The sequence below is a fragment of the Malaya genurostris genome, chromosome 1 (assembly GCF_030247185.1).
Source record: "Malaya genurostris strain Urasoe2022 chromosome 1, Malgen_1.1, whole genome shotgun sequence".
Lineage (NCBI taxonomy): Eukaryota > Metazoa > Arthropoda > Insecta > Diptera > Culicidae > Malaya > Malaya genurostris.
In genome coordinates, this window is record NC_080570.1 from 143,621,475 (window position 1) to 143,643,482 (window position 22,008).

A 22,008-nucleotide genomic window follows, 5' to 3' on the forward strand; every position below is an offset into this window, starting at 1 on the left:
CAATTTGAAATCTGTAAATACGATAATTGTCTTAAAAACTTCGAAAATCAACAAAAAGTTTACAAAACTGAAAAGTCTTCTTGCAAAAGAAATCGGAAAATTCATAGACACGAACCTGCAAACCTGGCATCTGTGGTTCTGACGATCATTATTTCCCTATTCTGCGGCGTTTTCTTCTCATACTAAGCCCCGTTGAAATCCACAATACAATGTAAAATAGAGATGCGGTCACGGTTGTGCTAAACGCCCCACTTGTAACAGTTATTTATACAATATACTGTTCAATATTATCAATATTACTATTTTAGTGTCAAAATCATTTATGGGAAAATTGAGTTTTTGGTTAAAATTATCTGATTTAAGTGTTGGTTGAAAATCAATATGCTTGCAAGGTCAAACAGACAGGATGCTAAACACATTTGGTTCAAGGCGACATGTAAAATTGTTGTTAATCATCAGCAAAATAAATATTGATGAAACGAATCGAAACGATCAGCGAGGAATACTATAAGAAGAACTTTTTCCAAACTCATGTATGATTACAAACATAACTTCCATCACAGACTAACAGACAGGACACTCAAATTTGATTCTTCAATCATTTTAACGGTCATTTCGAATATTCCATTATTTGGGACAGTACTCACATGTGTCATGATGGCGCCACGTTACCCTATCAAAAACATCATGTCTGTCATCTAGACTGTCTTTATTTTTTTCATTTACCAACAGAGTTGCCATTCATACAGAATTACCTGTAATGTATTGATTTGTATACGTCCATGCGAATTTCATGCAGGATACAGATTTAATACATATTGCCAAAGATAAACTGAAGATTACAATGTTCCATACGTTTCATTGAAAAATGTTGGGTCAGTAATCGTGAACCAGTTGGTTCAGTAATAATGTAATTTTATTGACCCTCCGTTAACAAGCGTCGACTAGTTCCGACAAAATGCCATGGAAACAATACAAGTTAGAAAGGAAGCACACATATGTTTACATTCAGCATATAATGATTTCTTGCCACAACTGATGCTTCATGGGATGAGGCTATAACAAACTAAATAAATTCTAGACAATGGTTCTAAGTAGTTTTCACTTTCTTATTCTAAGAATCACTGATATAAAGCGAAATTTCTCAATATCGTTCATACTGTAACTTGATATTTTTCCAAACATAAACAATCATTGTCATAGTTACGACGCATCTAGTGATCAGACACTTGTTGTTTTGCTTCAAAATACTCAAATTGACAGTGAACCGAGCTCATCGAGGGGTCCTATTCAAATGATACCTAAGAAATCGCAGACTACTCTATCTTGAGTTTATCTTTGATATTGCCTAAACTATATACATAATTACACCTACTTCTCATCCTCCAACTCAATAAAAAATCGAACCCGTTTTGTTACAATATTTACTTGCTTCTGGTCTGCCGCCACTTAATTTCGGGTGAAAACTACCAACACAATAAAAAATAGTCTAGATGAACAAATTTGAGTCGAATAAATGGTTACCCTCCAACATCAAGAAAAAGTTAAATATATTATCAACGTAATCCAATAAATCATTGTGACGATTCATTTTCAAATATTTTGATGAAATCAGGCATCCCTGCAAGCAGCTGATCGGTGTTGAAAAACGAGGGGAAACCAACTAGTAAAAAAACTTTTACATAACACAAGGGGTGTACAGATAGTAAATAGTTCGCGCAGTACAATATAGGTGGAACTAGTGCATCACGAAAAATAATTTTTATTAGAATTTACTCATACTGTCATGTCTGTTAGTCTGTGCTTCCATTTCAATTCAATAATCGTTACATTGATCGAGAGAAATGAATCGATTACCTCAATTGACCTTTCTCACAACCATAATTGCACTTTCGCTATTTTGAAATTTGTTTTTTTTTCATCACGAAACACTATCATCACATAGTTTTAAGTACGATTCAGACGATCAACCAACATTAACGAGACTTCGCCCGTAGTTTAGATTAGTTTAAGGCTTTCATTATTGAAACAAATACACGTTCCGTTAAAACATTCCACGCGGTTGACATAGCGTGTTAATAAGTGTTGCAAACAGCTCCTTTCCATTACCATTCCTTGCCGGTAACGATCAACTGATACATCGTGTGAATCGTATATTAGCCTCTCACTAGAAGCGCTGTTAATGTCTCCGTACAATGGGAAATCTATGTTTATTTGATTTATGATATGATGTTTGTATTCATCACGAAACGCCTCAGGGATTTTTTTTAGTTCTAGGCAGTTCTCTCTTAGTGGCAATGATTTTTTTCACGAGGACATAGTAAGCTCTATTAACTCAAATCTCGATGAACATTAGAGAAGGTCCCAAGTGCAAATGACAGTTTCTCTTGGTTTACTTTCGATTATTACGGTAAATTCCAGTAATTTCCAACAAATTCCACAGTTTCTATCGAAAGTTGATGGTTTTCGTATTGTCCTATGTGAAGTATTAGATGGAAGGATTGCTGATTGAGCCGTTATACTCGAAAGAGAAACTAAACAAAGAGAAATTCTCATTTGCACTTAGGACCTTTTCTCGTGTTTGTCTTCAAATAACCTAATCGATCTATCGTCATTCGATTATTTGAACTAATCACCGGCTACTCAATGAATCGATCCATAATCGAGCATCCCTAGCTAATAGTTCTCACTCTCACAGATCTCACGACGGCAACATACGGTGATAAGTGAAAAATTCACAACATTTGTCGTTTCACGAAAAATACGGTCAACCTCGGTGTCATTTTTTCGAAATGAATTTACCGGAAGAACCTGCTGATAAGCGTTCGAAAATGACAACATCCGTACCGGACTGCGACGAACCACGAGAGGAAGTTCGATGTAAATATTTTCTTCAGCGTAAAAAGCGGCTCTGCAAAATGACCGTCGGCCGGGGAAAATTCTACTGTGGTGAGCATGAAGTGATCGCAACAGACGATGATGGGTTTTCGACTTCCAACCCCGACCGGATTCCGTGTCCACTGGATCCGAAGCACTCGGTTTCGTCCATGAAATTGGAAAAACATTTGCGCGTTTGCAATGCCCGTGTAAAAGACCAGCCCGACTATATTCAACCCGGAATTAATTCCACTTCGGATAATGAGTGTGATGCTGGTGGCGAAAAATCGATAAACAGCTGCAAACTGGCCGACGTTCCACTGGAGGATCTAAAATTTTTGATAGGAAAAATTGGCGAGATTTATGAGACAGATTCTCGAATCAGTTCCTTGGAACAGCTACTATTGGAACATGCATTTTTTAAGGAACAGTTGACGGACAAATCGTATGGACCGATGACGCTGAAGCACGTGATACAGTTAGCTTCCCTATTAGGAATAATTGAACACGAGCATTTTCTTCAAAGTGACACAGCTTTCGTTGAGTTTGGTGCAGGAAAAGGACAAGTTACATTCGCACTAGCTAGCATAATTCAACAGTCTTCGGAATTGACGAACTCCAAAGTATTACTGATTGACCGCGCTTCTCACCGACATAAACAGGAAAACCGAATAGAAGATAGGAAAATAGTGCACAGAATCCGAGCCGATATCGCGGATCTTGAGCTGAGTAAACTGAACATGCTACAAAGCTCTAAGAGAGTAATCGGCATCGGAAAACATCTCTGCGGAGCAGCAACGGACCTAGCACTCCGATGTTTGGTGCGATCTAATCACGAACTGCCGCCCAATAAAGGTGAAGAATGTCGTTCGGAAGGATTCGTTTTTGCACTGTGCTGTCATAATCGATGCGACTGGAGGTCGTACACCGGCAAGAAGTTCCTTCTGAGTAAAGGAATTGACCAGAGCGAATTTGACCGGATGGTACGGATGACGAGTTGGGCCGTGTGTGGTTCTGGTACAAGTAGAGAAAAAAGAAAATTGACCGACGCGGATGATTGTGTTAAGTACGGGTTTACCCGTACAGAACGAGAAGATATCGGAAGAAAATGCAAACGGGTGCTGGATTTGGGACGACTTGACTATCTGGAACAGAATGGATTTTCGGCGCAGCTGAAGTTTTACGCCAAAAGTGAAATCACTCTTGAAAATGTCTGTCTTATAGGGCATCTCAAATAAAAAGACTTAGTTTAAAAGATTAACCTTTTATAATATACCTCTTTGACATCTATCAACTATTCTTCGTCCAACATCTCGAATTGAGTCATTCCATCTTAACGCTACCACTCGTACTGCCGGCTTGCTGTGCGCGGACGTAACTGGCCGTAATATGACCCAGCGTTCGATTGACAACATCTCGTAGCAGATGTGGCTTGCAGTGTTCCTCTAGCCAGGGAATGACACCGGAGGTTAGCTCGGGAAAGTCGTTCATGGGCAGCTGATCAAACGTAACAAACATCTCGTCCATGATGGCTTTAAATACCTGAAATTTGACATCGTCACTTAGTCGGGCCTCTGTCCTGCCGGGTGACTGCTGTTGGTTCTGCAGCATATGTTCGTAGTTCTTCTGAATGATCCGCAGTGCCATCACTTCCTTCTGCAGTGAAGTTCGTTCATCCTCCTGTTTCTTTTTGTGCTGATGAAGGTAGCCTATGTAGTCAATGGATTTCTGCAGAACCGAGGCTTTGCTCAGTTTGTAACCCGAAGCATCCGTCTGCTGGCAGGTTGGAACCAACTCTTGTAAGGAGTCGTATCCTTTCTTGATAGCATCCCGTCGTTTCTGCTCGGCCTGAGTGTGTGCTTCCCGGCGGCGCTCTTTGTAGCTGAGCGTACTGCTACTTTTGTTATCACCGGAGTCCTCTTCATCCTCTGTTAGAGAAAATTCAAGGTCATCTTCAACGATTACCCCATATAGTGAAAATATGAATCCAATTGCAATTCAACCGAAATTACCTGTATTATGGGCAGATGATGTCGGAGTGTGGACACTTCCCGCACTGGAACAGCGCGAATAAAGGCTGCGATCCTTTTCCGATGGACTGGATGGCTCCATTTTCATATCAAGCTCATGTTTGATGTCTTCGAGGAAAAAGGAATTATCATACCATCTGGTACTGAAACCTTTCGGACAAAATGTCTCAAATTGACTACTCACTTTCAGACATCGTAACGATTTGGCACCGCCCTTTCCTCTATACTTCACTCTCCTTTTCCAGTAGATGCTTTATCTTTCGACGACCATTTGATTAACAGCACCCCGAACGGCAATCGGAGAGCGCACTAATTATTATACACTATCGTCTCTCTCTGTTCCTCCTCTTCCACAATACGCGGGTTAAACAGTATGTTTGCAAATGCTGATAATGAGCTGTTTGTGATAACAGAATCCACACGTTTCAAGAGGCATTGGATTTGCTGGCTAATTCTCGCTATCGTCTGACAAAATTGATGCGAAGATCTTTTTTATTGTTATGCCAAATAAACACTGACAGTAAACGACATCTTTTTTTTAATCTTTTGCTACCATTGATACCACACTGATTGAAATTCATATGATCAAACCGTGTTGACTTCTAGGTGGAATATTGAATATTTTAGTTTTATTCATTTAGTTCCACTGCCAAATCCTATGCCTCCGAGCCAGCCATCTGTCAACGTTGTTCATCTAGACTATTTTGTATTGTGTTGGTAGTTTTCAACCGAAATTAAGTGGCGGCAGACCAGAAGCAAGTAAATAATGTAACAAAACGGGTTCGATTTTGTATTGCGTTGGAGGATGAGAAGTAGGCATGAAATTCGTATGAAATCAATACATTACAGGCAATTATGTATGAATGGCAACTCTGTTGGTAAATGAAAAAAATAAACACAGTCTAGATGACAGACAGGATGTTTTTGATAAGGTAGCGCCATCATGACATATGCGAGTACTGTCCCAACTAAAGTAATACTCGAAATGACCGGTAAAATGATTGAAGAATCTGATTTGAGTGTCCTGTCTGTTAGTCTGTGATAATATATTGCACATTTTATACCAGACTAGGTTTTTCAAGAAGATTATTTGCACAGTTCTTTTCCTTCAGTACACATACACAATAAGCTCAGTAAATTAAAACCAGTGATGCCACATTTGCATGTTTATCTCTAAATTTACGGATTTCTAATGAACGCTACGGATATTTATTGAGCCGCATTTTTCAGTTATTCTCAAGAAAATGAAAGTATCCGCAATATTACGCACAATAAAATAAAACTTTGTTTCTAAGACTCAGTCAACTCGGTTGTTGCATCTAATTCTGAATCCATTTGAAAACCATACTGAATTCCGAATATTCCAGACGAGTCAAACTTTGAAACGAGTCGCAATTCTAGTTATATTCAACTACTCGATAGAAAATAACTGCTCGACTATCAAATGTGAATGTAAAGTTAAAATAATTGAGATGAGATGGTCCACGGGCTAAATATATCAAAAGTGATCTACCCATTGCTCTGTACGCTATGAATTGTCTGCGAAGTCTTCTGGAACAAAACCCGCAAAATGATCATACAGGCAGCATTGACAGATGGTATTCACCAAGGGGCAAATCACTCTAAACTTTGTCTGAACTCAAACAAGTTTTACCGGGAGTAAAAAAGTTCAGCAGGGATCTCGCTGGATTAGAATGGGATTAGAGAAGTTTAGCCGAGATCTGGAAAAGCATTATTTTGACATAAGAAGCTGTGAACGTGGGAGCAGAGATGCCAGATATTTTTCATAGAAAACCTGTATTGTTTTGTATAAAAAATCTGTATTTATCTGTATTCAGAAAGGATATTTCGGAAATAAAATGATGTTTGAAGATGTTATTCTATTAGATTATTGTTATAGAATGGCATATGCAAAGAGCATTCCTTTATATCGTAAGTCCTTGCCGCACGGACATGAACATTCAACGACAAAATTTAATTGTTTTTGTTATCAACCACAATTGAATTGTAAATCCATATACTTTTTTCGTTTGAAAATGATGACTTGGAATTCAAACATGGAATTCAAACGACCATTACGCAACGTCAAGTCAGGTCATACAACTTTTGAGTCTGACAATAAAGTTTCATGACGCTGCACGAAAAAATTTTCATTTGAATATGGGTAATCAAACACGCTCAGACGGAAAAGTTTCATTATTTCTTTCTTACTTTTTGTGGTATCTGTATAAATCTGTATTTAATTTGAAAAATTTGTATAAAATCTGTATTAAATATTGTAGATTTATCTGTATTAAATCTGTATGCGCATGTAAAAATCTGTATAATACAGATAAATCTGTATAAATGGCATCTCTGCGTGGGAGCTCGAATGACAGATACACTTCAAACAAGATTAGGCAAAACTAGGTTGGATTAGTTTTAAATTACCCAAATTTATCTAGACTAGTTGGGATTAAAAGAGATTAGAGAAAATTGTTTTGGAATGACATGAGTTTATTAGTATGAGATTGTCTAGAGTTTAGAGTGATTTGCCCCTTGGTTTTCACGATAAACCGCAAGCACTTAAAAATAAATACTTATGTGGTATTAAGAAAGTATGTAGAAAATAATCAAGGGTTAGGTGAAATTCATTGATAAATAAGAGCATATTACCTCCTAGTTAATAAATAGTTAAAAAACAATTCAATGAGTTTACTGAGTGCTGAAAAAGCATTTATTTTTAGGCCCATTCAGTTTACAATGTTGTGAAAACCGTCCCGTATAATTCCGTTATATCATTAATAATAATTTGTCTTGACATATAATCGTGTTGTCATTTGGGATCTGGAACTGCTAGAGAAACTTCTTGATCAATCCGCATTGGGAAAGGATCTTGTAAAAGGTAAAAAATAATATATTCCATTCTACAAATAGTTTAGTCAGACTGAAATAATAAGATATAATTTCAACAAATGAGAATTTTCATAATCATTGTTTTACTTTTCACATTACAAAAGTTAGCTTGTTATAAAAAACCATGTTCTACAGTCGAAATTAGTTAGTTGGAACGTCGTCGGTAGTTGGGGTTCTCAAATTTTCGGGACTATTATCGAACAAACATTAGCCAACATTATAATCTGCGTCCTCCCTGAAAATATTAGTCATTCCGATTATTGAACACGATTCGCTAGATGCAGTGCCAACTATAGTTGCTCATGACAGGGAGGCATTCAGTGCATATTTTTGCAGAGCTTGCTGATTACTGAATGGAGCCCTCTACTGGGAAGCCATGTGGCTGTGTCATGCATCTTTATGCAAAGATCAAAACAACGAAGAAGAAGGGCCAGTAAAAAATTATATATTACTAACTGAATATTCATCCAGTACCTTTTACCATACTTCCCCACAATTTATCGCGTCACTACGATAAAGAAATTAATACTTTACTCGATTTATTCTAAGGCGATACCTGACATCTAGGGCTCGTTTTGTCTCAATTTTATGTCAGAACATTCAAGTTCCAGATTGGTTTATTATTGACAGTTACGTTTAGACAATAGTGGCCCTTACACGATCATTAAAAGTGCCATTACTAAAAAGTAATGTCACTTTTAATGATTGTGTAAGGGCAGTAATGTTGATTTCTCTATACAAATCTGGAATGTCATTACTTAGTAATCATTAGAAATGACATAATAAACTCTCCTCTAAGGGCCGCTAATAAGGACAATAAAAGTTCCAGGTGAGCCTCTGGACAGTGTTGCTAAGTATGAAGAAAATTAAAGACGTGTTGAATAAAATACCTTACATTTGTCATAACATGCTTGCGTTCCAAAGTAAAACATAAATTGTATTTAAAATCTTGTAATTTAATTATAACTACTCCCAAGTAACATTTTTAATATTAATAAATACTTGTAGCTGTCTTCAATGCTACATAGTAAATCTTGCATTAAAACTTTAAACTCCACGAAAGCCTACTGAAAACCTCTATAAGAGCATGTTCCTGCCAAGTGGACCATTCGTCATAAGGTTTATAAAGCAAAGTGAAGAATCAGTATAAACCTGCGTTAAAACTCCAAATTCAAGAAAATTTTGAAACCAGCTTTACGATCAACATTAAATTTATTCGGATGGAATGAATTCCGTTATGAATAAACTGTCGTTTTGATCATATTTTTCTTGACTATATGTTTGTCATGTCTGCTTTGAATGCAAGCAGTAAGAATTTATTAGATTATATTTACGAGTTTGAGGCTTTTTCCGAACGTAGAAATTTCATGCGCTTTTATTTTTATCGTGAATGTATGGATAAAAATATGAATTATAACTAATCGCCTTGAAATAAATGCGGTTTTTGCGAAAGTTTCCATAATTTATTAACATTATTTTCTGTGATTCATCGTCATTTTTGTATAAAACTATTTCGTGGCGTTAAAACTTGTGCATTGGTCCTGGAAATGAATCATGGAAGTCCATCATATTTCCTTCTTTTTGCATTTCGAAGTTCATTTGATGTCAATAAAAGCTACGGCAAAAAACATCATAATGGCGGCCATGAAATTTCCTTTAATGCAAATTACACTTAACGTTAGATGTAATAAATCAAATAGGCCACAACAAACTGTTATCCAATGAATGCACAAGACTAGATTTGTGAAAGAATTTAACGGACAGTAATGTTTTAAAGAAAATGTTTGAAAGCAATATTAAGAGCGTTTGCATGGTTTTATTCTAGTGCAAATTGATTTATTTTCAGCCAAGTTGTTAGTCTAGGTAAAGGGTTTTAAAGAAGCTTTAAAAACTATGATATTACTTTTCAAAAGAGACACTTATTATAGTTGTCATAAAACAGGTAGTGATTGAAAAATCAATTACAAAACTCCTATAAATTATAATCAAAACCATAAGGCATTCGAATTGTTACTTGGGGCTATTACTACATTGATAAAGTATCCCCTATAGAAATAATTCGCTTTTACATTCTTATTGCTTACACTTGGTTTTAGAAAGCCAGATTTAATTTATTTTCATAGCAAGGGTTGGAGCACAGTCTGGAAAAAATAAACAAGTATCTCATGTGATGTTAATTAAAACCAAAGGTTTTAGAGTGACCAAGGGGCAAATCACTCTAAACTCTAGACAATCTCATACTAATGAACTCATGTCATTCCAAACAGAGGTGCCAGGTAAAAATTTTAAATATCTGCAGACAGGGTCTGTAAATCTGAAAAAAAAACTGCAGTCAGAAGTATGTCTTGCTGGCAGCAATTTCTCTATAAAGTATGACACGCAAAACTGACTTGGCGATCAAAAATAAAAAAAAAAGGTCGCGGAAATTTCAAAAGTCTGTAAATATAGACGAAAGTCTGTGAGAATTTCAAAAATCTGCAAAAGTCTGCGAGAATTTCAAAAGTCTGTAAAAGTCTGCACAACAAAAAATGTCTGCTGCACTATACCCCAAATCTGCAGATTTACAGACAAATCTGCAGACCTGGCATCTCTGATTCTAAAATAATTCTCTCTAATCTCATTTAATCCCAATTAGCCTAGATAAGTTTGGATAATTCAAAACTAATCCAACCTAGTTTTGCCTAATCTTGTTTGAAGTGTATCTGTCATTCGAGCTCCCACGCAGGAGATGCCGTAGATTTATACAGATTTATCTGTATTAAACAGATTTTTACATGCGCATACAGATTTAATACAGAGTACAGATTTTATACAGATTCCTCAAATTAAATACAGATTTATACAGATACCTTGTGGTAAGTAAGAAAGAAATAATGAAACTTTTCCGTCTGAGCGTGTTTGATTGCCCATACTAAAATGAAATTTTTTTCGTTCAGCTGTTTAATGATTAACATTTATATCATAATTTGAAACCAATTTGAACTAATGTTCAAGGAAGTCATGGTGTCATGAACCTTTATTGTCAGACTGAAAAGTTGTATAACCTGACTTGACGTTGCGTATTGGGCGTTTGAATTCCAAGTCATCATTTTCAAAGGAGAAAAGTATATGGATTTACAATTCAATTGTGGTTGATAACAAAAACAATTAAATTTCGTCGTTGAATGTTCTTGTCAGTGCGGCATGGACTTACGATATAAAGGAATGCTACTTGCATCTGCCATTCGATAACAATAATCTAATGGAATAACATCTTTAAACATCATTTTATTTCCGAAATTTCCTTTCATTAGTGAATACAGATAAATACAGATTTTTTATACAAAGCAATACTGATTTTCTATGAAAATATCTGGCATCTCTGCTTCCACGTTTGCAGCTTCTTATGTCAAAATAATGCCTTTCCAGATCTCGGCTAAACTTCTCTAATCCCATTCTAATCCAGCGAAATCCCTGCTAAACTTTTTTACTCCCGGTAAAACTTGTTTGAGTTCAGACAAAGTTTAGAGTGATTTGCCCCTTGTGGAGTGACTGTTGTCAGTTATTATTATTCGGTTTTCTACTTTTGAATAGAATTCCTTAATATACAACGATTGTCGTGGTACTGAAATATATTAACTTGAATAAATTTATGTGGTATCAACATCAATTATCACTGTAACCAACACGTAACCCAGCAGTTGAAATATTTTAAGCATGCTAAGTTGATGAAAAGAAGAACAATGTAGGAAAGATAATAAGCCAGTTGTCAGGTCTTGCCTTAGGATTTATTATGATCGAATATTTATTTACCTTATTTTGAGCGAACTGTTCGCCCACCGAACGCCCGTGATGTTGAACTTGGTCAATGACAGAACAGTACCATTCAAACGAGCTTGTAGAATTTGATTAAGCTATTTCCGAGAAAGTTGAGCGGATAAAAAAATGTACACATATAAACATACATACAGAGGTTTCCCGAACTCGTTGAGTTTACAAAATTTTACTGTAACGATATACCTTATGATCAAAAAAGAACCGGAATTTTCATTTAAAAATTCCCGCGCTTGTCCAATCGGTAAACTTTTATTCTCTCAACGTTGGCAACACTTTTATACACATTCTGTCATATTTTGACGCATATCGTTCGATTAGTTTTTGTTTGGCGTCTATACAAAGAAGTTGAAAAATTTTCGTGTGGCGATTTTTTTATATTTGTTTTTATTTTGTGTTGCAAATGGATTTAAGTGTTCCGAAATGTTGAAAATGTTAGAAAAGGCCTTTGGTGAATCGTGTCTAGGAAAAACACAGGCATACGAGTGGTACAAACGCTTCAAAGGTATAAGGTCGTACAAGCTTGGATCATGATGAAATCCCTGGCCGCCCAACAACATCTGTTACTGAAGAAAACATTGAATCGGCGAAGCAAATCGTGTTGCAAAATCGTTCTGTAGCGATTAGAGAGATTGCTGTGTTGTTGGTCTCTTATGGATCAGCCGAACACATTTTAACTGATGTTTTGGGTTTGAAACGCGCCAAAAAAGCTGAATTTCATTCAAAAAATAGCGTCGTGTTGATGTGGCCAAAGAGATTATTTCCAACGCAGATAGTGACCCCATATTCATCGAGTACATCATAACTGGTGATGAGGTGTGCATCTATGAATATGACGTCGAAACCGCACAACAATCGACCGAATGGCGCTTCGAAGGTGAGCCGTTGTTCTAAATTTTCATTCATTATAAAAATTGCCACACGAAAATTTTTCAACTTCTTTGTATAGACGCCAAACAAAAACTAATCGTACGATATGCGTCAAAGTTTGACAGAATGTGTATAAAAGTGTTGCCAACGTTGAGAGAATAAAAGTTTACCGATTGGACAAGCGCGGGAATTTTTAAATGAAAATTCCGGTTCTTTTTTGATTATAAGGTATGCAATTTTGGTATAATACACGTATAAATAAACTGGGTTTTACATTTCGTCTTGGACTAATCAGTCAGTTTATGTTGAACTGTTAGCACGACCTAGTGGTTCTACATATACCGCTAAGCAGACGTAAATTCAATTCTATTTGTAAAACTTTTTGCACTTTAGTAATGAAAATAAATTCGACGATTTTGATTTACTGCTGTTTTCTTTCCCTCGACGACTGAACACCCCTCGCAAAACTACGACAAAACCCACGCTTATCCCTTTTTCATCGACATCAACGTCAGATGGTTGATCGAAATTCGAAACTGTTTTCTTCTGCCTCAGCTCCCATATTCGTTGACAGGTGCGATCACGCAAACAGTTTTGCATAGTTTCGAGGAAAAAAAAAGAAACTCCATCGAACCGAAGACGAACACGGCGTAAAATCGAGCAACAAAAAAGAAAAAATTGCACCACGGTCGTCGCGTTTTGTCTGATTGTGCTGCTGCTCGGGCAAAAGTTTGATTAATTGGCCAATGGTGCCCTCTCCGTCGGTTGGGTCCATCGTGCGTATACGCTTACACGATTAGTGAACTAAATCCTACAGTCGATAAAAAATTCATACACGAATCGGATCGGTTTTCGGTGTCGAACCATCGCGAATTGCCGTATCGAATTGTGATGGTGCCGCCGCCGCCGTTCGTTGGCTCTCGTGGTTGGAAGTTGATTACACCAAAGGATTTTTGCATTTTGCACTCGATTTTTCCGATTTGATATTTAGTAGCTAGTTATTCTGCAGCAGACCTCACGACGACGTGCGGGTTGTCGATGAAATTAGTTCGGTCAATTGAATAGTCGAGACTGTCGCGAATTGTGTCTCATTGCGTGTTCGTCTAAAAAGTATCATTCCGTTGTCCTTCAAAAAAGCTTATTTTAATGATAATATTTCGGTCGGGTGATTGATACCACTCAACTGAGTCATACGGGTGTGTTGGTTTTTTTTGTGCGTGATAATCGAAAAATAAAAATCTTCCCTGTGAAAAAATTGTGTCCAGTTTGCTCGACGTGAAAGTGTAGTTCGTAGAAAGTTTCCTGTAGAAGAAAAAAAAGTGTTTCGTGTGGTTTGTTTAGGCCCTAAAAGAAAAGTAGTGGAAGCATAGGCAATGGAAGCTCATCATCAGCAATGACGTTCCCGATAGTACAGCAAACCGAAACGCGTCCCCCGACGCTATGAGGGTAGGCTGTGGTAGCTGCTGCTACTGCTCTGATTGTAGGATTACGCAAATTTAGCCAAGTTTGACCGATGGATTATCCGACGGCTGAGGAAGAAGTGCGGACAATGTCCGAAACGGTGGCTGCTGCGAGCATTGACGCTGAAACGGGCTCCTGTTCTTCCTCCTCGGCTGTCACGCTGAAGGCGGAACCGTACGACGGTGGCCCCAAAACTACTGGTGGTGGTGACGGTTGCTGGGGCAACGGCAGAACGGCTGCTGGACCAGCACGGCTTGGTCATCTACTGAAAGGTCCGGCAGCAGAACTGGTGCAAGATGAGTTGAAACGGGCCAGCACCTCGTTACCGCCGCTGTTCTACGATGGAAAGGTAAAGGGATATTTTCCACACCGGATGGGACGTGGAAGCGATAATGTTTTCCTGCTTTTCGTCACGGCCGAGGCTAGTGAAAAATTATTCGCTTGATTTTTTTCAAAGGAATTTTTGTATTTTGAATAAAAGAGAAAAGTTAAAAGCTATTTTTTGTTGTTACTAAAACTACTTAACCCTAGTAGTAATGTGTACATTTCCATGTCACTTCGACTGTGCCGCTAAAGTCGGGACATAGCCTTCTCAATTTCCTTCAATCCGTCTACTATTTTGCCGCGGATGCCCGTCTTCCTGCGGATCATCATTCGTGACATCTTGAGTGAATAGCCGACACCGTGAAACTTGGCCCAGGACATACCGACTCCGAACTCATCCGTCAGGCCTTGTAAATATTTGCCATTCAAGTTGCTGAAACGAATAGATTGGGTTGAATTTCGCCCGATAATTTCCGAAGCAAACCACAACCTACCTGGAGTGACAGTTCCGATACCACCAGGCCCCGTGATACTTGACAGAACAGTTTTCCTCGTGAGTGTCGTTATCTTCGTCGTAGGTGCTGAAATAGGCATTCTTTGTGTAACTCATTGAATCACCGGCAGTTCCGCTGTATCCGTCGATTCTCATCACCTTGTACAGATCCGTTTCACCGGCGATCTCGAAGCTTTCGAACCTTGCGAAGGTGGTATTTCCCTCGAAATCTTCCAGTAAAATCAGCAGTTCGTGTGGAGCCGAGTACGTCAGTTGATGAATTCGTTCCAAACCAAGCCAAAACTCGCCTCCGTCCATTTTGCCGAACCCAAACCGATACTCATCCCAATCCCGGTAGAAGTTTACCATTCCGTTGTACCGATACTGAAACACCGTCCAACCCCCCTCGTTATGATCCTGATCACAGTACACCATAATCGGTTTGCTGAATTCTCCGTCCGGCTGAACGGTGTAAACCCCCGAAGAACTGTACGAATTCAGTTGATCGCACGCTTCCAGTATCCGCGGTGTCGGTCTCGATACCAGCGACGTCTGAATGTTATCCGATTGTATCAACTCCGGCACATTTTCGCAGTTCGATTGTGCCTTGAGCATCACCATCGCATCGTCGAAGTAGGTTCTCGTGGGCAACCGTTGCTGGGCCATTGCCAAATCCCTAGCGATGAAGAAGCAAAAATCAAATCCAAATGAGAAACGCCATCAACATCGTCGAAAAAGCCACCAAACAAACCTCATCTCCTTATGCAGCAGCGTCAAATTTTTCGCTATAATTCTCAGCTGGTGCTCCGAGGACGTGGCGGACCGTTCCGTTTCCGAAATGTGCCAGGCGAGATTTTCGATCACGTGCACCAAATTCTGTAGGACCCCGGAAATCGAGTCCACCTTTTTCTGGATGCTCAACTCGAACCGCATCAATCGCATATCCAGCTGTTCCATTTTCAGCCCGAAATGGTCGATATCGAACTCGTTCAGATCGGTTGCGTTCACTTCGACGTACGTTTGACCGCGGGCCGCCCGGGGTAAACCCTGCAGGCACAGGATCGCTCCGTACGCCACTATCAACGGGAGAAACTTCATTCTGTCGCTGTTCGGCCGATCACGTTCGGCTGACGAACGAAAGTACACTGAAGAGGAGAAGGCCTACCGGAATGGGGGAATTCTCGGTTTCCCAGGAATAACGGATGCACAGTTTTCCTACTGCTGCTGCTGCTGTTGCTTGTTTCTGTGTCCGCGCCCGTCGCCACCGTACAGCGGCTTCTTTAAAGAGGCTCTCTGGCAAAGCATCAAAAAACAACAACAACACAAACCACAGCATCATAATCTACGCCAGAACCGCGTACACCCCGAAGTGATCCGTTGGAAGCTAGCGGCCAGCAGAAGGCCCCACAAAATATAATGAGTCGAAAATTTGGTTCGTTTGCACTTGTTTTATTTTGGGTTTGTGGGTCGGTTTGCGGGTGTTGGCAGTTGATGAGGTGTTATTATGTCATTTATGTTGGGCTGCCAGATTCGGCTGGTCGAACAAACCGACCGACGAACTCTGGGCAGAGCTGTTGGGGAGGGAGAACGATTAATCGACCGGGTTTCCAAGCCGGTCCAGATGGTTCCGAAGACTAGAACCTAGGTCTCGCAAACCAGTTCTTGTAAGTGTTGGATTTACCTGTATTTTTCACTTGAAAAATGATTCAGAATTGTTCACCAGAAAAAAAAACCTAAGAATCTAACATTGACAGCAAATGGAGAAAAACATCGATGAATGTTTCGACTTTGGTTTTAAATCCTCTTTAGAAAATATCGTAAAAAAATAAAAAAAATTAGCATAGAATCTAAGAAAGAATTAGAATATGGATTGATTTGTTCAGTGAATCTATGTTTAGTTTTCTTTTAAAGGTCCTCAACTATTCCATAGTAGGATCACAAAGCAAAGTCCTGGCATTACATTCCTTTTGTGGAATTTGGCCTTTGTGTTTCAACAGACTTCAGGATCACAAGATAACAACTAACTAACAAACAGGTTAATGAATAAATTAGTAAACAAGTGAATAAGTAATCAAATAAATGAAACAAACAATAAACAAATATGCTAAATAAACAAATCAGGGTTTCAAAAGCCTGAAACTTAGCCTTCAAGACCAAATTCAATTTGTATTGATTTCAAGTGCTGCACAGTAGAACCAGCACAGCAAACGAACTTGAAATCTCGCTAAAACAACGAATGCATCTAGACGTTAATGAACGGTGAACATGAACTCTCGCTTTTGGTTGCTTAGTTGCTCGCAATTGGTTGCTTCTTAGTTGCTGATTAGTTACGGCAATTTTGAATTTGTTGCTCGATGTTTTGTTATTTTTTGGAGTACTTTGCTAAGTTCATATGAAATTAACAAAGCACCTCTCCCGAATAAGCTTGAAAACAAATAGAAACACAGTGGATAGTTTGTTGCTACTAAGTTCCAACTTAGTTACGGTAATTTTGAATTTGTTGCTCAATTCTTTGAGTACTTCGCTAAGTTCATAGGAAATAAATGAAGCATTCCCCCCAAATAAACTAGAAAATAATAAAACACTGGTTTCTCCAGTGGATAGTTTGTTGTTAACAAGTTGCTACTTAGTTACGATAATTTTGAATTTGTTGCAGTTTTTTTAGTACTTCGCTAAGTTCATGTGAAATTAATGAAGCACCCCTATCAAATAAGCTTGAAAACAAATCGAAACCTAGTGAATAGTTTGTTGCTAGTAAGTTGCTAATTAGTCACGAAAATTTTGAATTTGATATTTAATTTCTTTTTTCCCGTAACTAATTAGCAACAAACTATCCACTGGGTTTCGCTTTGTTTACAAGCTCATTTGGTAGGGGTGCTCTGATAACTTCATATGAACTGAACGAAGTACTAAAACAAAATTTTAGAAAAAACGAATCAGCAGCTAATAAACAACAAATTATTCACCTATTTGAGTTGTCATCGGTAAGAGGTACCTCGCTAAATTCATCTTCATCGGCTCTAGGTATTAACAAGACTAAAAACAAATCGGTGAATATTTTCGAGAAAATGACCTTCCCGCCATATTTAAATATAAGAGGGTTTGAATGGAGTATGATATAATGAGCAAGATTAGATAAAGCATTACATTCCTTTTATGGAATTTGACCTTTCGGTTTCAATAAACTTCGCAGTCGATTCTGGGCGTACAGAATCATTACATGGCTAGTACTACGATTCTATTGACACCAAGAATCCTTCCAAGTCGGGACTCGAACATACGACAACTGGCTTGTAAAACCAGCGCCCTATGCGTTGAACCGCCAACCCGGACCAAGATGAGATACAATTAGATATAACTTTCGATGCAATGGTTTCTGAGTACTAGGGAGACTCTTTAGCATGGACAGTTTTTAGCACGGTATTATTTTGGCAACGTTATTGTTCGATTATGATGTAATATCCAAATCACTATTTTAGAGGGACGAAGTTTTAAGGTACTGAACATTTTCCAAAAATATAAAACAAACCAGAAAGTTTAATAAGTAGTAATAGTGAATCTAAATGCATTTTAAAATCATTAAACCTAATTTGAAAACTTGCAACGGCGAATTTTCTCATAGAATTGATATATTCGATAGACAATCTGCCATCGCTATTTTTTTTCTTTTGCAAGTTAATTCATTCCACAATTCGCAACTGCTGAACTTCCTGCGATTTCAAGATCCAGAAAAATGTATATATTCGACCTAAAACCGCTTGCTATTATTATAATTAAACCCTCATCCGTCATTGGATTCCGTAGATAAGGAGCACGGTGTGGATACACACTCACACAAACCGTAACCGTAACGAAACAACAACAAAAAAATATTAATTACAACTGGTGGAATGTTGAGTAACAGAGCGGAGAAACAGCCTCGTTCTTTGTTGGTATGTATTGAATGTTCTGGTCTATTCTAAGGGTTGTCTGTGTGTGTGCGCGCCCATTGCAGAGAGCACCGGAATGCGTTCAATAAATTCACCGCAATCAAGTTTAAGAAGAACACTTATGTTTCGAAACGTTTATTGCAATTATTTTCCGTGCAGTCCTTGCCACGAAACCCGGTCTGGTAGTAGAACACAAAAATTTTAATTGAACTACTAACCCCATCCTCGGTTTGCTGTAACTTTGAAAATAGAAAAAAAAGCTCCACGGTTACTGGTTGGCCAACGGTGTGGCACATGTAGAACCACCACCAACGCCACCAGCGCATGTAGGTTGATTTCTACACACCCCGTGCGCCACCACGGAACGGTTGATGGGTATTTGGAGTGAGATGACCTTCACGGCCTAAGCGGTTTTCGTCTTGCGTTGATCGGAATATGGATGATTCGCCAAAGGTTGCATTCATTCCGTGGCTTGATGGAATTCAGAGCACTCGAGCCCGAGTTGCTGGGAGTACGAAATCGGTACGGTCCTTGGCGTGTTATCAAAAATTTCCAGAAACAATTCGAAGCCTATCAAGATTGGTAGGTAGCTTACGGCTACTACGAGTTTTTTTTCTAAGCTATTCAAATGCAAACTGCAGACCACTGCACTCTGGACGAGAGAGAGAGAGAGAGAGAGAGAGAGTCCTAACTTTGGGGTGGGGCTGTTCGAAAAATAAAACAGCAGACTGCAGGCAGCCGCCGCCGCCGTAATCCCGCAATTAAACAAGTCAAACACGCGTAGCCAAAACACTCCGCGCCACCGTCGCAGCCGCCGCCGAGGACGAGGTGGTGCTGGTTATGATGATTGTAACAATTACGATCGATATGCCTACTTGCCCCCCCATGGCTGGCTTGGCTTGAGATCCTATCGGCACGCTCGGAAAGCCTTTTTTCCCCTTCAGCACCATTACCAGCACCAGAGGCGATGGTGGCGGCGACGGTGGCTCCGCGGTAGGCTCGCACCACTCTTCTCGAATGCGCGCGACGTTCGTTCGGACGTAATCGAAATAATGCTGACTGAATTATTTTTCGTTCGTTCATTCATTCATTCATTTGCTGCATACATGGGTCTTGATTTTTTTTCTGTAGCTGATTGGATAAGTGAGTGAAAACAAACGGCCTTTTACGAGTTCGGTCGTCGATGATGTTTTCGCGATGTCGGTGCAGGCAGATGATGCTGCTGCTGCTGCTGCTGCTACTGCTGATGCACTGGTCATCTCTAATAAGACCTCAACTACGGACAGACCCCTCTCCCCTTCTAACTCACTCCGTACCCGCAGCAGTGCCTCGATGTGCGTCATCAAGATGGAGGCGATAACGAGTGGTGAAATGAAATGGTTTTTCTTTCAACTTTACCAATTGCGCTGCTCCGAGAGAAAAAAACACGTTATTTTTCTATAACATCACAAATATCGATAATGGCTTCTTGGATTTTGCTGATTGCTTCCTCGTTTCGCCGTTTCTAATTAAATGGATTTCGATTGTGTCATCGGTGACATTTAACGTTATCTAAGAGGATTTCCCCACCCGGTGGGTATTACAAGACACGCACTACTGTTTGGGAGGTTACTGCTTTCTCCTCCTTTATTGGAAAATTCGATTTAATGTGCAAAAAATGTCAAAATAAGTGCACCAACTTTTCTCGGAGATAACAGAACCTATTTTCTCAAACTTAGATTAAAATGAAAGCTCTTGTGGTCTCATACAAAATCCCTGAATTTTGTTTGGATCTGACTTTCGGTTCCGGAGTTACAAGGTAAAATGTGCAAAAAAAAATCAAAATATGTATAACAGTTCGGCTGAAAAGTTCGTATCGTTTAATAGAAACACACATTTTTTTGCCAAAATTCGTTTTTATTATTCAACATAATTGCCATCAGAGGCGATACAGCGATTATAGCGATCTTCCAACTTTTCGATATCATTTTTGTAGTACGATTTGTCCTTTGCCTCAAAATAGACCTCAGTTTCAGCGATTACCTCTTCATTGCTTCTAAATTTTTTACCAGCGAGCATTCTCTTGAGGTCTGAGAACAGGAAAAAGTCATTGGGGGCCAAATCTGAAGAATACGGTGGATGAGGGACCAATTCGAAGCCCAATTCGTTCAATTTCAGCATGGTTTTCATCGACTTGTGACACGGTGCATTGTCTTGATGAAACAAAACTTTTTTCTTCTTCAAATGAGGCCGTTTTTTGAAATTTCGTCCTTCAAACGCTCTAATAACGCTATATAATAGTCACTGGTGATGGTTTTTCCCCTTTTCAAGGTAGTCGATGAAAATTATACCATGCGAATCCCAAAATACAGACCGGCCTTACCTTACCGGCCGATTGTTGAGTCTTTCCACGCTTTGGGTTCGGTTCATCGCGTGCAGTCCACTCAGCTGACTGTCGATTAGACTCCGGAGTGAAGTGATGGAGCCATGTTTCGTCCATTGTTATATATCGACGAAAAAATCGGTTTTATTTCGATATAACAGCTCCAAACACTGCTCAGAATCATCAATTCGTTGTTGTTTTTGATCGATTGTGAGCTCACGCGGCACAAAGCTTTCTCATATCCAAATATTCGTAAATAATATGTCCAACACGTTCCTTTGATATCTTTAGGGTGTCAGCTATCTCGATCAACTTCACTTTACGGTCATTGAAAATCATTTTGTGGATTTTTTTCACGTTTTCATCGGTAACAGCCTCTTTTGGACGTCCACTGCGTTCATCGTCTTCGGTGCTCATATGACCAGTACGAAATTTTGCAAACCACTTACGAATTGTTGCTTCGCCCGGTGCAGAGTCTGGATAACACTCATCAAGCCATTTTTTGGTATCGGCGGCACTTTTTTTCATCAAAAAGTAGTGTTTCATCAACACACGAAATTCCTTTTTTTCCATTTTTTTCACAATAACAAAAGTAGCTTCACTCAAAATGCCAAATCTCACAAACTAATAATCAGACAGCTGTCAAATTTATACACGTATCTTTTGAAGGTTGGTACTAACTGAAAATGGTATGGCGCCCGCTCATAGAAACGATACGAACTTTTCAGCCGATCTGTTACTAACTTTTCCCAGATATGTCGTGTGACCGATTTTTACAAACCTAAATTCCCATGAGTGGGAAACTCTGAATTTCATCTGGATCCAACGGCCCCGTTCCGGAGTTATAGAGTGAAGTGTGTTAAAAATTTTATACCATCACTGAAAGGGGCGAAACAGAAAACCTGAAAAAAATCAAAATCGGCCTCAAAACTACTCCAATCGGTAGTCATTATC

The 22,008-nt window shown here is 38.9% G+C and overlaps 4 protein-coding genes across 6 annotated transcripts in view; 2 read left to right on the forward strand and 2 right to left on the reverse strand.

The window, feature by feature from the left end:
* Positions 1–2,752: 2,752 nt before the first annotated feature.
* On the forward strand, positions 2,753–4,132 carry LOC131426019 (tRNA:m(4)X modification enzyme TRM13 homolog). The gene has a single exon (XM_058588414.1). The coding sequence runs from the start codon at positions 2,793–2,795 to the stop codon at positions 4,113–4,115; it is 1,323 nt and encodes a 440-aa protein (XP_058444397.1). The 5' UTR covers positions 2,753–2,792; the 3' UTR covers positions 4,116–4,132.
* Positions 4,126–5,427, reverse strand: LOC131426021 (max-like protein X). Of its 2 annotated transcripts, none has more exons than XM_058588416.1 (3): positions 5,092–5,427; positions 4,890–5,015; positions 4,126–4,805 (listed from the first exon to the last, which is right to left on the reverse strand). In XM_058588416.1, the coding sequence occupies exons 1-3, from the start codon at positions 5,099–5,101 to the stop codon at positions 4,201–4,203; spliced, it is 741 nt and encodes a 246-aa protein (XP_058444399.1). In that variant the 5' UTR covers positions 5,102–5,427; the 3' UTR covers positions 4,126–4,200. The 2 variants fall into 2 exon arrangements, with proteins under 2 accessions (XP_058444399.1, XP_058444398.1); XM_058588415.1 differs by having other exon boundaries at positions 4,126–4,829.
* A 7,638-nt stretch (positions 5,428–13,065) lies between these two features.
* Positions 13,066–22,008, forward strand: part of LOC131426022 (mucin-3A) — a 278,350-nt gene continuing 269,407 nt past the window's right edge. Inside the window, exon 1 of one of the 2 annotated variants that reach the window (XM_058588418.1) lies at positions 13,066–14,295. In XM_058588418.1, coding sequence (XP_058444401.1) covers positions 13,999–14,295 — 297 coding nt within the window. In that variant the 5' untranslated portion in view covers positions 13,066–13,998. The remainder of the gene's footprint in view (positions 14,296–22,008) is intronic. The other variant, XM_058588417.1, reaches the window with a different exon arrangement.
* On the reverse strand, positions 14,721–15,909 carry LOC131426023 (microfibril-associated glycoprotein 4-like). The gene is made up of 2 exons (XM_058588420.1): positions 15,515–15,909; positions 14,721–15,439 (listed from the first exon to the last, which is right to left on the reverse strand). The coding sequence occupies exons 1-2, from the start codon at positions 15,859–15,861 to the stop codon at positions 14,761–14,763; spliced, it is 1,026 nt and encodes a 341-aa protein (XP_058444403.1). The 5' UTR covers positions 15,862–15,909; the 3' UTR covers positions 14,721–14,760.